This window comes from Pipra filicauda, unplaced genomic scaffold (genome assembly GCF_003945595.2).
Source record: "Pipra filicauda isolate LSUMZ 115617 unplaced genomic scaffold, ASM394559v2 scaffold176_size3548034_pilon, whole genome shotgun sequence".
NCBI classification, from domain to species: Eukaryota; Metazoa; Chordata; class Aves; order Passeriformes; family Pipridae; genus Pipra; species Pipra filicauda.
The window spans coordinates 1,309,016-1,326,365 of record NW_024104283.1 but is presented as its reverse complement, the minus strand read 5'-3'; the positions used below and the strand labels follow the sequence as shown (position 1 = coordinate 1,326,365).

Sequence of the window (17,350 nt, the reverse complement as noted above, 5' to 3'; positions counted from 1 at the left end):
GCAGATCCAGACGCCTCTCAAACACCTCCAGGGATGGTGACTCCAACCTATTCCAATGCCTGACCCTAAAAGTGAAGAAGTTTTATAGAAAACATGACTGTGTGGCCAAGGACTACAGGCTGAACACTTTAGGTGTGAACCTGAACTCTCTTCTCCGCCAATCTCTCTACACAACCCTGGGCGCAGACTGACCACATCCAGTTCTGTGAGACGCGTCCAGCCAGCCAGGAGCCAGGCGCGGGTAGAGCTCCCTCTCCAGAAGCTCCGGGAGGCGACAAGCACAGAACGGGGAAGAGAAGCGCTGCCCCTTTCCCCACCACGCGGGCTGAGGACGCAGGAAAACAAGAGACGCCCCCTCCAAGCGCCCAGATACATCACCCCGCCCGCCGCCCGCGCTTTACGGCCCAGCGCGTTTTGCGACGCCCAAGATGGCCGCCCCCAGGGCAAAATGAACCCGCTCCGGCCGCCGCCGGGGGGAACGCGGGCTAGGGCCGGCTGGGATATAGCCGGGTCGCTTCTTCGCGAGGGACACTCGTCCGTGCCCGCTCGGCGTGCGGGGCCCTGTCGGGGCTCGTAGCTGGAGAGCGGAGACTCCCCGGGGAGGCGGTATGTGGGGCGCCCTGCTGCGGAGCGGGGTCCGTGGCACCGGCGGGCTGCGGTCCATGTCGTCGGGCGGCCCGCCCTGGAGCCAAGTGGTGTCAGAGGCCGAGAAGATCGTGGGCTACCCGACATCCTTCATGAGCCTGCGGTGCCTGCTGAGCGACGAGCTCAGCAACATCGCCATGCAGGTCCGCAAGCTGGTGGGCACCAAGCACCCGCTGCTCGACACCGCCCGGTAAGTGCCGGGGGAAGCCGGGGGGCTCGGCGGGGCCGGGGCCGCCCGCAGCCCTGGGAGGCTTGTCAAAACTCTGGGGAAGTTCTGGGCTCCGCTCGCTGTCGGGAGTCGGCGGTCGGTATCGCCGCACGGCGCCCGGAGCCGGGGCCGTGACTGGGATGTCCCTGGGGACGCGCTGTCCTGGGGCCGTGAGGTTTCGCCTCCGCTCCGGGATCCTCCTTTCCCTACCGCAACAGGTTTTCCCTGCGATTATACGCTGTCATTCGGAAGTTGCTTCGTTGTGACGCCACGTGCAATGCTTCCCCATGCGGTGCAAAAAAACCCCAAACAGTTGTGTTTTTTTTTTTTTTTTTTTGTTTTTTTTTTTTTTTTTTTTTTTGTTTTTGTTTTTTTTTTTTTTTTTTTTTTGTTTTTGTTTTTTTTTTTAATATGAAGAACTATATGGCAAGGAAAACGGTGGAAAAAAGCGGGGGAACTACACAGCTTAAAAACTCAAAATGGCACTACTCTGAACTGTGTATTTTGTTACCAAGAGCTTTAGGAAGCATTCTCTGTTTTGGAATATGCAGCTGGGAGCTGCGAGTTTTTTATGTTGTTGAGAATTTTAGGGTTGTTAAGCTCTTTATCCACTCTTTCAGTTTTTAAGGCAAACTAATGGAAGACTTGCATTCCTGCCGATAAGCAGAAACGGGGATTGTTGAGCAGCGTTTTCTTTGACTGTAAAATAAGAACTGAATGGCGGTGGGGTTTTTTATATATACAATAAAACTCCAGAAGCTTACCAAAATGAAGAGAAAAAAAGAAGTGCAATTTTCCAAGGGCTTTTTGGTTGTGGATTTGAGTGTTTTTATTGTTTTTTTGGTGTTTTTTGTTTGATAGAACTGTGTTTGCTATAACTGCAAGTATAGTAACATTAATAGAATCCAAGTTCAGTATGCGTAGTATTTTTAAACAGGTGTAAGAGGAAAATTAGCATTTGTTTAAAACAGATGTTCTGCTTTTCTTTTAAAGAACAGAAATTGTAGCTGTGTAGTGGTCCTTAGCAACTCCACAATTATGGTGTAATAATATAACAACAAGATTTGTTTTCCAAGCTCTTTGTCTCTTAGTCTGGTTGTTTTGAGTGAAGAGAATGAGTACAGGGGACTAACATAGCATTTTTAAAGAAACATGATTTTCAGCAAGGGTGATTTATATATTTAAGTAGACTTTTCTGGAAGAAACAAATCAACTTGTCAGTAAAAAATGGAAAATACCTGACTTTAGAAAATGCCGGTGGAGGGGATTTGTTGAATTGTTTATAAATGGAGGTTGTGATATTATGATAAAGAGGAGGGACAAGAGAAAAATGTTTTTCTGTCTTTGTGAGGTCAGTTGATGGAATTAAGGGAATAGGAGGACCAAAGCACAATGCATTTGGGCTCTTAAGTTTCCACCGCAGTCATAGAAGTATCATAGAGATCTACAGTGCTAAAGTGAAACGTCAATGTTAGCTTTAGAGTGTCTGTTCAATGTGTGGTAGTTGCTGGTTTATTTGTGAATTAAATTTAAATGCAGCATTTTGGGGACTGGTGGGAAGTTTTGGGGTGGAGCTGTGATGTAAGAGTTTGTTGGTAGGGTTTTTTTTTGTTATTTTAAGTGGGCTACTTCAGGCTTAATTCTATAAGCCTGTGGCTTGTGGGACACCAGTAGGAATATAGTCATGCCCAGGGTCAGCAGGATTAAATCCATTAATTTTTAAAATTCATATATGTTGCAGAGTACCCTACTGACTAACCTGATGTGTCATGCTGGAAACAAAAAGTATTTACTCACATAAAACTGAAACCCTTTACCCTTCCTTTGAATGTTCTTATTTGCTTCGCTGGTATTTCCAAAGGCTTTGATGCAGTTGCATTTCCAATGGCCTTGACCTTTGTATTATAAGAAGAGTTAATGTCCTGCTGACAAGTTGTGGTACACCGATAGCAATGCACAAATTGTTGCCTCATTCACCTTGTTTTATGGTGTGATTTTGCAATAAGGCAAAATTTGACCTTGTTCTTTTTTAATAATCTTGATAATATATTTCTGAAATTTAAGTGTTGTATGTTTGAATGAAAACATGAGTGATTTTAGTTTTGGGTCTGAGATCTGTCCTCTAGGTTACTACAGCAATTTAGGAAACAGCTCTTGATTTTTCAATACTAGGATTTTTTCAATACTTTTAAATCTCTGGCTCATTACTTATGCTTAAAAAGTAACATAGGTTTCCTGTTGTGTGTTCAGACAAACGTTTTAAAGCATGGATATCTGAAATATTTGGTGATTTTTTTTTTTTAAATACTTAAGTGATTGATACGTTCTGCAAATCTAATCTTGGAGACTGTGAGTACATACTGCATACGTCTGATAAGTACTCCAACACTTAAGGAGATTTTTGTATTTGTGAAATATCTGAAAAATATGTGCTGTAAAATTGATTAATTGCGTGTGCTGTTCTCAAGTTTGTACTAATTTGTTTTTGTGGTTATAAGTGGTGACAATCAAATTGTGATTGTTTGCTGTCATGTCTAAATAATATTCATTTTCCTTAACCTTCTTTGACTGGTGGCATTTTGTCATCAGTGGTTTTGTGTTTACCCTCCCTTCCTGCCTAAAGGCTTTGCCGGCCTTTGAAGTCTTCCTGAGACCATTAGGGATTTCTTAAAGCAGAGTTTTCTGCCAATACTTACCTGCACGGAGTAGGTTCTGATCTGAGACAACATAAGTGCCACCACACTAAAGCCTTTAGTGTAATGGGAGTGTTGATGAGTGTTTTTAAAATTTTACTGGGCTTTGGGTCACCAGGCTGTTGCACAACGTCTGTGCTGAGAGCCTTGAAGAAGGCAGCTGAAACAAACTGTCCGTGTGAGACAAGACATGTGGAGAAACAGCTGTTGGGCCAGTGTATGTTTCTCTGATGATCCCATCCATTTCTTTCTCTCGTTTGGATGCAGCAGTGGCAGCTCCTGGGTATAAGTGCCTGCCGTGAATCAGGACTGCAGCAGATGTTGTGCTGGGATGATGTGTGACCCTGATACCTCCTACCAAGCCTGCGCCTGACCAGTGGCTTTAAATCTGTGAGCTATTGCTGACTCTGCTCTTGGGAGGGCAGAGATGGGTAACTGAGCCCTACGGTGAAGGATTTGGGAGCTCTGTAATTCATGCAGTGAAGTAAAGGGTTTTTTGTTTTGTTTTGTGGTGGTTTTTTTGTTTGTTTGCTTGGTTTTTTTATTTCTAATATTTTGGGTTTTTAAAAGTCAGCCACATGAAGTGAACATCCTTAGTACTAGCTTTGCCAGACCTGTTAGAAAGAGGGTGAAATGTGAGGGAAAGGTTACATTTTGTTTTAAAAGGGCTAATGTCTAGTGGTTAATGGATCATTGGAAGCTGGAATATCTGGATTAGATTCACAGCTGTGCTTTTGGCTCTCTGACTAGAACAAGTCACTTAATTTTTCATACTTGCATTTACTTATCTGTGAAATGAATAATGCAGCATCTGTTTTCTGGAGATGTTACACTTCATTCATTACAGCCTGTATCGATCACTGTGATCTTTGAGTGGAAAATGGTGCATAAGCAATATTAACAAAAGAAATGTTATCATTAAAATATTTGCCTCTAATGGATACTCTGGAAACAAAATTGCAATCTGACTACTTCTGGATCTTTCTGTTTGTAGTCCTGTGAGTCACTGTATGGTTTTTCAGAGCTTTAAGATTTCTTTCACTATAATGAAGTGTCTTCAGCAGCTGCTCAAAACTAGCATTTTTTTTTTTTTTTTCTCTTCAGGCGTTGCCGGACTAAAGGAAAACTTTTTTTGATGTGTGAACTTATGACCTCCTTTTCGGTTGAGAAGCAAACAGATCTCCAGTCTTCTCTTTCCCCTCTCTCTAGGCTAGCATACATCCTTCTTAATATAGGAAAGAGTCTGTAATTGGCACAGTGATCTACTTTTCTCAAATACATAGTGTGAATAATGTTCTCTTGATTACTTTATCTCCCTTGAGAAGGGTATAGCTTGCTGCAGATTGTAAACAGTAAATGTTATGGCCAATGCATCACTTTTATAATATCACTAAATGAAATGGAACACTTCATACACGTAAAATTATTATGGGATACCATTTAGCTCCAGCCATTCTCTCATTAGCCTGCGGGAGGAATGATTATATTTTAGTTCTGTCAGAATTGTTTGTTGGTGATAAATGCTTAAGTAGACTTAGTTATGGTTTTCCTGGATTATTACAGAAATAAAAAGACTAACTAGAGCAGGTTTTGTTCTGTTGTAGTCTGCTCGGTGTAGATCTCTACCCATTCTAAGCACCAAACATAAAATGCGATCCAGAGGACCTTCAAGATTACATGCTTTTTGTTTCAAATGTCTGATAACATTGGTTTCCTGGTAGTTCTGTTTCTTTGTCAGCTTGCAATGGCTTAGTTCAGTAACAGGTCTTGTAACTTCAGGTGTGATGTGCCTCTGACTTCCTATGTAGGTGACCAATTTCAGAGTAGACCTAGGGGTTTGTTCCGGCCTATTGTTATTGGAATTGTTACTGCCAATTTGTATTTTGCCTTAGAGCAATGGTGACCTTAAAGCTGTCCTTTTTTTATAATTGTAGGTTTAATTACCTAGGCAGCCTCATCTCCTCAGATGGTAAGATTGATGGAGAGATAGACAACAGGTTAGCAAAGGCATATAGTGCCTTCGGAAAGCTTCATAAAAGAGTATGGCACAATAAACACTTGAAGAAATGTACCAAGATCAGTGTTTACAGAGCCATAGTGCTGTCTACTCTTTTATATGGTTCTGAGTCATGGGTCATCTACTGCCACCACCTGCGTCTCTTAGAACGCTTCCATCAACGCTGCCTCCGTACAATTCTAAACATCCACTGGTCAGATTATGTGACCAATACATCTGTTCTAGAACAAGCAGCAGTCACAAGTATTGAGGCCATGTTGCTGAGAACACAGCTACGTTGGGCAGGACACGTCTCCAGGATGAAGGACCACCGCCTCCCTAAGATCTTGCTTTATGGTGAACTTGCCACCGGCTGCCGCAAGAGAGGAGCCCCGAAGAGAAGATACAAGGACTCCCTGAAACAACATCTCAGCCTTGGGCATATTGATCACCATAACTGGTCTACTCTGACCTCCAATCGGGAGGCCTGGAGACACACCATCTATAACGCTGCTGCTTCCTTTGAGAACGCACGCAGGATCACTCTCGAGGAGAAAAGACAACACAGAAAGAGTCGTGTCTTGCAGAATACACCATCTAAGGAGTCTTTCTGCTGTGCCTTTTGCAATCGGATATGTCTATCTTGTATTGGCCTCATAAGCCACCAGCGTGCTTGTAACAAATGTGGATAGAGCCTTTCCAAATCTTCATTCGCGAAGCTCAACCATGATGATGATGATGATGAGGTGCTGTGATTGACTATGAGTAGCTTTTTAGCAAGTTGTTTCAAATATTAATTATTTTTTTTCTGGGCTAGAAAAACGATAGTGTTTGTTTACTTGGCAGTAGCTAATGAGGTACCTTTCTCTGAAAACAGCAGGCAACTGGACACTCAAAGTGAAAAAACAAAGGGTCTGGCTAACTTAGAACTACTAAAATTTACTACAACCTTGTAAGTTTTACTGAGTTGCCTAATCTGTAAAGGGCCTGGAGTCATAAAGTCCCTCTCCTGCACTTGCCAGATTAGAAGTTAAAACACATTTGCATTCACTAAATTTTATTGTATTTTCAGCCTGCTTTAACACTTTGTAAAAAATGTTTTTGTGGTAGAGGATGTGATTTTTATGATTGTGATCATAATGCCTGTGAAGTTAGCTATGATACAGCAGTTGTGGAATTTCCTATGTTTGCTGCAGAGATCTGTAACTTTGTGGAAACACTGACCACCACAGCTGACCTGCAGGGCACTTCTGCAGAAAGTCTTAGTAGGGATGTTAGATATGCGGAAATGTTTGTCCTTCTTGATGTGTTTGATACTACTTGCAAAATTACCAAAATACTTATAGGAAGGTGCTTATAGGAAGTCTGGCTTTGTCTAGGAAAACTTTTTCCCAAAGCCTTGTGCATAGCTGATGGAAAAAGGTGTTTTCAGGAAAGCTCCAGTTGATTGAAGTACCGGAGTTAAATTCTTGCTTTGACTCACCCCATCAAGAAATCTTTGTCTTTGAAGAAAGGCTGGTCCCTTTTAGCTAAATTGGGTTTTGTGAATATCTCCCAGTCAGCTGGAACAGACTTGAGTAGTAATTTCAAAACCTTCATGTTACATCTCTTGTAAATGTTGGTACTCCCTAGGGGTTTCTGTTACCATACTCACCATCGAGTAAACCCTTCTTAGACACAAAAAACAGTTGATTGTGTATTTTGACTGAATGAACTCACAAAGAGCTATTGCAGAAAAGTTCACTTTGGAAGGTAAAAAGACATGAGAGAAAAATCATTGTAGGTTCATATAGGGACTGAAACTTCCTTTTGATTACTTCCATATTATTCATTGTACCTGTGGCCTTCAGTATGGCTCTTAGTCAGCCACCACTTAATACTGTCTTGTACAGTTAAGAGGAAGAGAGAATCCATTTTTATAGGTCACACTCTTCCTTTATGCTGTAGTAAGGTAGAATGGGATGAATAGGTGTGTGCTGTTTGTTCTTTTTTCCAAATTTTGTTTTTTCTTTCTATTCTTTGGTAAGTTTCACCAGTGGGGTTTTTTTTAGTTTTCTCCACCAACAACTTTACATTCATATACTTAAATGCTCATATCTGTGAGTTATTACTGCTCTTTTGAAGAGTTGCACCAAAATTTGTACACTTGGGCTTGAGGTTCACAGTTCACGTTTACGGGACCTTAACTTTCTTGTTTTAGGTTATTTTAAACATTACATTTTGTTGGGTTTGGCAGTGATAATCTCGTTGTTGAAGGTAAAACATATTAGCCAGTCGTGTGTGTATAGATATATTAAAAAAAGAGTATTTACTCAAGTTTGGTGCCTTTATTCTCAAAGACTCATTCCTCTCCCTCCACCCCTCCCCCCCTGCATTAGTAAACCCTAGCTCAGGAGGTAAAGGCAGTCATTGTCATGATTGTGGGTTTGCTACAAATTTTGAGAGAGGCTGAACTGATGATTAAACAGCCAGTTTTCACCTCTAATGGTGCTGAGTTCTTGTCATTCATTGATGGTATTTGCATGGAAGAATTTATGTAAAGGATGTTTAATTGTATGGTACAATTTTCTGCTGAACATTTTGCCACCACGAGCAAAGTAGGATTGAGTACCAAATCTGCAGTATGGATGTGCAAAAGATAGGCTGCAAATTAAATTTTCTTGCATTTGAATAATTGCTTTTTTGCGATGATTCTCATTTAAATATCTTTGCAATGATTCTCATTTAAATATCTATGTTGAATCCAGGCTTCTGTGCTTATGAAGAATGTATTATTTCAGCATGTAGGGTGGTCTTTGTAAGCAAAAGTGTATTCAGTAGGTGATGATTCTGTTTGGGATTCTCTGATGGAATTATTTATGGTGAAAACTAATATGGTGTCCTGATGTTGGTAAGTTATGGTATTTTTAATAGGGAATACCAATCTGAAGATTTCAGCAGAATTTCATGTATAACTCAGTATGGTTAAGTGAAAGACCTTGGAATTTCTTAAGCTTGGGTTTCAAGCATGTGACAAAGAAACTGACTGTATAATGAACAGATCCAAGTGCCTGTCAATCTTGAAAGGATGTAGTATAACACACCTAGAGAAAACTTTGCTTTACTTTGGGCTTGCAGTAGCCTAAAATGAAGGTACTTTTTAAAGTTCACATCTGTTCTTTCCTGCTTTCAAGTACAATTGATTTGTAATGCATGTGAATATTGAATACCAAGTTTAATGTACTAGTGAATGACTGTTAGGTCAATGTTTGCTCTGCGCAGGAAAAGAATACTGAATAAGTGGAAATAGTTTCAAAAGAATTCGTTGTAACACAGAAAAGAGTTGCCAAATATGCCTTTCTAGAAAGTGCAAATGAGAACCAATGTCAAAGAGTAATCAAAATTAATATTTGGGTTACTGGAAGTGGTTTTCACTCAGTGAATTTTCTATTTGGCTATGATAAGTTAACTTCTTTGCCTTACAATAATAAGGGGAAAAAATACTTTTCCTAGAGCTTTTTCTCTTTCTGAGGTCTATATTTTGTAGCTTGCAGATAGTGTTTTACCCTGCTCAAGATATTTTCCTGCTCTGCTGCCTTTTTTTGTTGATGCTGCCTCCCAGTTGACTTCTTTCCTTGCTTTGGAGGTCCTGGCAGTGAGACCTGGCAAGAGACCCAGTTAACCACGAGCATATTCAGAGCTCCCCCAAAGACCATGGGTAACACTGTATCCTCTATAGCACTTCATAATCTATAGAGGAAAGTAGAAAGCTCATCAAGGAGGAATGGAAGCTCGGGAGTAGATGTTTCCATACTTACACTATTGCTTTCTCCGAGGGGCGGCAGACCATTGTCTTAAATTATTAATATCTTTCCTTTACCCCACATCTGAGTGTCTTAGTTTCCCTTAGGGTAGGCAGACTGTCTGCAGTGCTTACCCTAAAGGAAGTACTGCTAGAGACAGACCTGACAGACTATAAAGGAGCACTAGGAATTTAAAAATCGGATCTATTACAAAAAATAAGTTTAAAATCTGTAGCAGCTGCTTTGCTGTCCTTGAATTGTCCCTGCCAATTGTCTGGCATTGACAATCACTTTAGATTAATTTTTTTTTTCTCTTGCTGTACAACAGAATTTCATTTAAGGAAAGAAAAACTGATCATATAGGGAAATTGGTGAGACTCATTATATGTGTGAGCTTTTATCAAATATATGCTGTGAGCTACCTGGACTTTACTTATAATGATAGATAAGGCTTAGAAATTTGCCTCAATACTTAATTGAGAAACTCTAGGACTTGTTCAGCCTGCTGGAGGTTCTTCAGGTGAGCCACAGTCATCTTTTCTTCAATCATCAGCTATTCCTAAAGAAACATCAGGGCCTCTAGCTTTTGTGTTCATCTTTCTCATTTCTTTTCCACTTAAATTACTAGTGATGGTTGTTCCCATTTGCCTTCTTGTTCCCCCAGTTCTTTTCTTCGAAACAGCCCTAGTTGGTTCTTCATGGCTGCTCTTCCATTTTGGGGAAAAACAAAGTAAGTTCTACAGGTAATCCTCTGTTTCTTAATTAAATGAAAGTTAATTGTTTGCTATGGTTTGTTACATCTAGTTTTTGTTCTTCCCAGCTAGGAAAGGAAGTTATACATCTAGGAACTACTGATTTAGCTTTATTTTTCTAGTTAAAAATATGAACAAGCAAATCCTTTAGCCTTTACTCCCAATTTGTTTCCAAAAGTACCACCTTTAGAAGGAGCTTTCTTCAAAAACAAGAGGAAATTATTTTTGATTACTTGTTAGTTAAATGATCCTATAAACATGAATTGATTGACTTCCTAGCTGTCACTAAATTAATTCATTTTATAGAATTTGAACTCTTTAAAGAAAAAATCATTCTCCCTAACAGCTCCCATTATTTCTTTTCTAGATCTTCACACTCATTATGCAAACTTGCTGGAGTGACAGGTATCTTTTTTGTTAACTGCCTTTTCAGCACACTTCACAAAATAATCATAATCAAAGGGTTGATACCTCTACATGTATGTTGTGGTCCTTGAAATAACTTGCATATTTCACCTTAAAAAAGTAAAAAAAAAAAAAAAAAAAAGAAAGAAAGAAAAATTCTGTGTTTCATTCACAAGGTAGGTCTGGGTCTGTAACAGGATGAACTTGTGTAGAGCCATCCTGCAAATGCATAGTCCCGATTTAGGCAATTTGAGGGTAATGGTCTATACCAACGTACTTTGTGTCTGATTGTCATCTGAATGATTAGCCATTAGCAGAAGCACCATATTTAGTTGATTTGGTAAGACTGCTTTTAGTCAAACTTTACAGAAAGTTCAACTTGTTAAGAGCTTAATGAAATAATTGTTAGGCCAAATACACGAGCAAAGCCACAAGTGGAAAAATTGTCTCTTTTACCCATTTGAAAAGTGACTGTACTACCATACATGATGTTTTGTGTTTTCGTTAAATTAGTGTTAAACTTTGAGATTGAATATTACAGAGCCACCATGCTTTCCTAGTATGGAAATTCATATGTTCTCATAGGCTAGAAACTAAAGGTTCCTATAATATGTCAGTGCTGCCCATGTGCATGCTTTTATACCGGGGAAAGTTTTTACCACTGTAACCTTCCAGTGTCTGGCTCTCAAATGCTTTCTATTTAATGTGGTTTGTGAAGATGAAGGTATACTGTGTGCATATTTGTTATGCTACATTATGTAGTATGTTAATGCTACATTATGAATTTCATGTTTGGATTGTTCTTTTAGAAGTTGACTTCTGAATATGATCTGTCTGATACGACTGTATTTCAGTAATTAAAAATTATTCTGCAGGAAATCATATCTTCCCCAAACCTGTGTTGCCTTGTGGAGGTGAAGCTGAAGTGTTAAAGAGGCTGGAGATCAATTAGTCATCTGTTCTTTATCCCTGATTGTTAAAGCCAGAAATACCATGGAGGGTTTGCACTCCATGTTTTAATGTCCACGGGAAGAATTTGTCGCTTACTGATTATTTGTAAATTTAGATAGTATGGGAGTCATTGGCAGGCTCTGGAAGAAATCAGATGACATCTCTCAGTAGGAGTAATAATGTGGAAAGATCCTTTTCAGAAACTACTTGAGAAAGTAGTAGCTCAGAAAACTTGAGAAAGCTGGAAGTACGGAGACCTTTGGGCAACTGTGCTTCCAATACACATTTATTTAAGGAATGGAAGGCATTAAAGGAGTTTCTATTGGTAGAATTTACAGTATATTTTATGTGTCTTTTGTCCATAATATAACTTCATAAAACTGAAACAAATAGTCTTGCCAGTTGGAAAGTAGGGAATGAATCCATGTAATGAGTATAATGTGTCATAGCAACCAAGTTTTGAAAAAGTCAGATTCCAAAATAATGTTACAAAAATTACATCAGAGGGGGGAAAAAAAGTACTACGTGTTATAACAACAGAAACATGGCCTTGCTTGTTTGTTTGTGAATCACTTGAGATCACATTGCTGCCTGTAGATTTTTTGGGAGGAGTGGGGCCAGAGCCAAAGTGTATGTCCTAACACATAGTGCTCGTTCAAGGGATGCATGAGGTTATATTTTTTTTGGCCATCCTTGTTCCTGTGACACTTTGAAAGAGCTGAGTTAATTTTTCCTGTTTTGAATTTATTTTCAGATAAAGTACTAACTGAATATTCACCTTCTTGATTGCTTTTCTACTTTTAAGACTTTGAGTTCCCTTGAATCTTTCTGGGTTTTTTTACCAGGGCTTGTCAGGGAATGATTAAGTTTTAGTGCAAAACATTAAGAATGAAACTTCAAGAGTTTTTTTTTTTTTTTCTAATTAATGCAAAATAGCATTGTTGGTGGATGCCATCCTGCAGCATGACGTCTTGATGCTTCCCAGAGCAACAGCAGTGGGTATTTGTGCATCCCTCTCCTACCTTGAGTGTGCACAGGACTCTGAGCCTGGAGGAGCTGCTCCCTGGGGGTGAGCCAGGCTCACTTTCTACCCAAGTGCCAGCTGAGGCTCTGCAGATCTATTATAAGACCCTAATGTATGTCTAGTACCTGTGTGCACATAAGTGGCCAGCAGGACAGCTCTGTGTTGGATTCAAAGTGCGGACCCAGAAACGGCGTGGGCTGTCTTGCTCTGCTTGCACAGATGTTCTTCTTTATGAGATTAGTGCTTGCAGTTAGCTCCTTGGAATATATTTTTCATTTGAGGGCTTTGATTTCTGTTTGACAGGTTTCATTTTCAGTCTACAGCGTTCTTTCAGATACACCATCTTCCTAATAGTTAATTTATAAAAAAAACTTTTTCAGCTAACTGTTAAAATAAACATGCATTGTAACTAGAAGTTGAGGTGTCTTCAGAACTAGAATTGTTCCTTTCTCTTTCCTTGTTCTGTTGTAATTGCTAGGTGACTTACTTCCTAGAAATATCAAGTCTGGATTAATATGGTGGTCCCTGGGTGGTACCACTGCTTCAGCTTACCTTGGTGTACATGTAGGTATTAAATATTGAAAGATGTTTTCATGTTGTCATGTGGTGGAGCTCTGTGTAAACAAGTTTTATTTACTGAGCAGTTTGGGAAGCATGTACACACCAGTTTGCCTTAGGAAATCTGCCATTTAAGCCTTTGTCCTGATTTTCTCTGGCTATGGTAAATGGAGTGGTAGACAAGGAACCATAGTAGTGAGTGTTATTGAGAGGAAGAACCATTGTCCTGAGGTTCTTGAATAACTTAAATGCTTACCAACTGCTGTCACTAAGCCTCATAAAACATTTTTCAAACCTTTTTTCCCCTCAAAGGAATTCAAAAGCAAAAGTCTGATGTTGTATAAAATAGTATCTTTGCTCTAAAAATCTGTAATCCATGTGTTCAGTCTGGAGACAAACAAATATAAGACCTTATAAATATTAGGAAAGCAAGAAAGTATGTTGAAGATTGTAGACGTATTAATGCTTTAAATCTGCATAAGAATTAGTGTTGCTGTGGTACAGAGTGGAGTGCAAACGTATGAGACCTTTGAATGATGTTGCTAATTTCTGAGTGTAGTTGTATGCTTCACATTTAAAAAAAAAACCAAAACAACCAACCAAAAAAACCCCCACCACTTCAGGGAGCGATGAAGTGGAAGTTTTATTTGTTTCCTAGTTCCAAATGTGTATTGTTAAAGACAGCAGATGCTCAAAACTTATATATGTTTCATCCCGGCCTTATTATGAGTAATTTGGAGATATTTTTACACTTCTGTATCGAGAATGGGAAATCCGTTCCTCATTTGAGTGTTTAATAAACATTTCAGAGCTGATCTGGCTCTAGAGAGTTAGAGGAAGAAAGAGCAAGCTGCCTCTCCTTTAGCTTCAAATTCCCCATTTATGATTTTTATGAATTCACAAACCATTGAATATTTATTTATTTTTACTACTGAGACACAAAAGGCAGAAACCTGCAGGCTGCTTATGGTGTGGATAGTCTATTGTGTTTCTGTACCTGATGTATTTTATTTAAAAACTGAATTTTGCATTAGATTACCTCAAAAATATCATCATTTGTTGATGTGAGTAATTTTAAATTTTTCCCTTCCCTGTGAATGATGAATTATTCTTTCACAAGAGATCTAGATTATTTTAATTAATTACTTTAGGCTTTAAATCTTTAAATTTTAAATTAAGTTACAGGTGAGTTAAGCTGTTCCCTGAGGAGCTTTTACTGTGTTAGCAGTGGAGAAGGATAATATTTGCTGCATAATTCTCTAATGGGCTGTTGTATGCTGCTCCGTTGAACAAGTCTGATGTTTTGCTTTTGATTTCTGGTCTGTATCCAGCATTTCAGGGATCAACTTGGACAATTAGTAGATATCACCAGAAACATATTTTCCTGTCTGCTGTGGAAGAGAAAGATTAGGACCCATTGAAATATATTGCTTTGTGAAGTTGCTGAGGAGACCACAGAAATTTAATGTAAAACTAAATGAGGCATTGATAACGGCATATATGAAAATTTAGTAGACAATGGGCAAAATACAGAGACAGGTTTACTGATGTTGGTTTCATATCCTGATCTCAGTACATGTTCCCTTTGCCTAAGCTATTTTTTTGTGTACATGTATAACCATATACAATTACAAAGGGTAACCTAATCGTTGGTTTATGGGCTGTGGAGATTGAACCAATGCATATTTTCCTCTTCTTGAGTATGATTACTTGTTGAAGATGTCATACATGTAGGTCATATTTGGTATGTGTTTAAACTGAGCCCAAGACTGATTTATGAAAACAGGGGAATAACAAACCTAAATTGTGTTTTCCCATGTGTGATTACTGTAGCCAAGCTGCAATTTATTTTGTAGTGTCTTAAATTACAATAAAAGTTACATTCATAAAATAAAGTAGGGTAAAGAGTTCAGTCATTAAACTTTTTTTTTAAGTTAGCTTTCGTTACTGTGCCTTTAATTGTGTTAATTACTTCAAAGAATTCTTTTGGAGGCCAATTGAAAAGCAGAATCAAGAGGGAGGAAAAACTGCCTTAAGCAAAGACTTTTTTGTGAGAACATTCTTACAGTATCTTATGGGAGAGATATCACTAAAACACTCTCTTTTAAAATCCCCCTGTCTGCATGCTTTTTTTAAATCTTAATATTTTTGGTTTCCTAGTAATCTTCCAGAATACCAGATTTCAATGCCTGAAGCCAACGGCAGAGAGCAAAATTATTGTGTAATTAAAATTTTCTCATATATTTTCATTTATTCTATCTTTTGAAAGTGGAATGCTGAGTTTAGATAAATTCGGTTGTTGAATTTGGTGTGCTCTCACAGTGTTCAGTGATTGGAGTGCTACCCTTTCGCATAAGAGGCCCAGACTGGGTTCTTCATTCTGCCCCTGTGACTGTTGGCAAGTCTTTTTTCTGGGCAAATTGTGGCAACTTGATGTGCACAGCACCATTTAGGAGTATGGATTCAGAGCCTGGTAGGAACATATCACCCCAGATACCTTGAGTTCAGAACACATGTGTATGTTCTGCTTCCCACTCCGTGTGTTGTGGAAATCCCCCTGGGGAGGCAAAAAAAAAATTGCCCTAGCCTGGAGTCACTGTTTACCAGGGTGCAAGAGCTGAAATATTAACAGAAAAGTTTATGAAAAACTTGAATGTGGCTAATTCCAAGTGATTGGAACTTGGCCATGATGTTTTGGAACTGATATACTTCAGTTTTGTTGCAGGTTGGATTTTTTGGCCTTTTTTTTTTTGTCTTTTAATTTTTACCATCAGCTATTGTGAAGTCCTCCATTCAAACACTACTGGCAAGTAATTTGGCAAATGCTTAATTTGCTTCACCATTGCTTTGGTTATTACAAATTCAATATAAATGTAAATTATTAATATAAATGCAGTTGGGGATGTCAAAGACTGACAACATTATTTACAGAAATGTTGAAAGTCATAATGCTAAGTAAATGGGAACTTTTATTTGGCATCCTGTGATACTGAAAAAAAAAAGTATTTGTTTATTTCATATGTAAAGAAAGTTACATCCAGTCTGATTTATTTCTTGCTTCATATACAAGTGGTTCTAACACATTTTTAGGCTGAGGCAGACAGTAATCTCCAGGTAACAATATTCTGTGCTATTTTAAGAATGCATTCTACTGATGGTTTTTAAAGCACTATATAATGATGACATACCATGCAGAGGTCTTACTTGCCTGAGGCAAATGATCTGAATTGCACTAGATGCACACTTCTGTTTGCTGATGGGAGTGTTGAAAAGGTGCTTGATTTCATTGTTCTGTGGTTGTTTTTTGCGTTTGTTTTTTTTTTTTTTAAAGTAACGTTTATTTCTTTTAATTTGCTATTAATTATACTGCATTCAATTAACAGCTGAAATATTTTACACAGAATAAGAAAAAAAGTGTAAGGTTGCCTGGGAAAGAAGTTTGGTCCTTAGTTTTTGCAAAAGTAAGGTTCAGTTGATTGCTTGGTAACGGCAAGAATGCCATGCAGTTTGGATGAAGGGTGCCAAGCCAGGGGCAAGGTAGCTTTTCAAGCAAAGGAAAAGAGTTCTGACAGATTTCCTAGCAAGTGGGGAATTGGAGTGAAACCACTACATTATTAGAGAAACAGTTAGTGAGGGAGGAAGCAGTCAAGAATGCTAAGAAACCCACAAATTTCAGAAGGAAAAAGTAAGGGTATGTTACAGAAGTCAGATTAAAGAGGAGTCAGGGTGGAGTGTGTGCATGCTGAGGGCTGATCACAGTGAGATAGTTAGAAGTGCATGAAACAATTCCAGTTTGCATCCAGAGCGTTCCAGTAGTTTCAAGAGGTTTTTGGCTGCGTAGTGCTTTTGAAAGCTAAGCACCATGTATGTTCTTTTCATCACTTTAAATTGAAACCAACAGAAAGATGTAGTTCAGCAGACAAGCATCTCCCCTTATGGACAACAGTTCATGAACTTCATTTGTCTTGCAGTGCATGTCTGTATTGTGCATACACAGTCTGACAGCCTTTCTTCAGTATCAGTGTGTACCTGTCAAGTAAAACTGGAAATACTTGGTGTTTTTAATACTCATCTTCAGAGAATATATGATACATAAAGGAATGCAATGTGACTCTTTTTAATTGAAGAGGTGTGTGAATAATACCATCATCATGGCTGGGCTTCGCGAACGAAGATTTGGGAAGGCTCTATCCACATTTGTTACAAGCACGCTGGTGGCTAATAAGGCCAATGCAAGATAGACACGTCCGATTGCAAAAGGCACAGCAGAAGGACTCCTTAGGTGGTGTATTCTGCAAGACACGGTTCTTTCTGCGTTGTCTTTTCTCCTCAAGAG

General features: G+C 39.0%; 1 protein-coding gene across 2 annotated transcripts in view; it reads left to right on the top strand.

Moving 5' to 3' along the window:
• Positions 1-418: 418 nt before the first annotated feature.
• PDSS2 (decaprenyl diphosphate synthase subunit 2) overlaps positions 419-17,350 on the top strand; it is a 117,994-nt gene continuing 101,062 nt past the window's right edge. The window contains exon 1 of one of the 2 annotated variants that reach the window (XM_039379826.1): positions 419-835. In XM_039379826.1, the coding sequence (XP_039235760.1) occupies positions 609-835 (227 nt within the window). In that variant the 5' untranslated portion in view covers positions 419-608. The remainder of the gene's footprint in view (positions 836-17,350) is intronic. The other variant, XM_039379825.1, reaches the window with a different exon arrangement.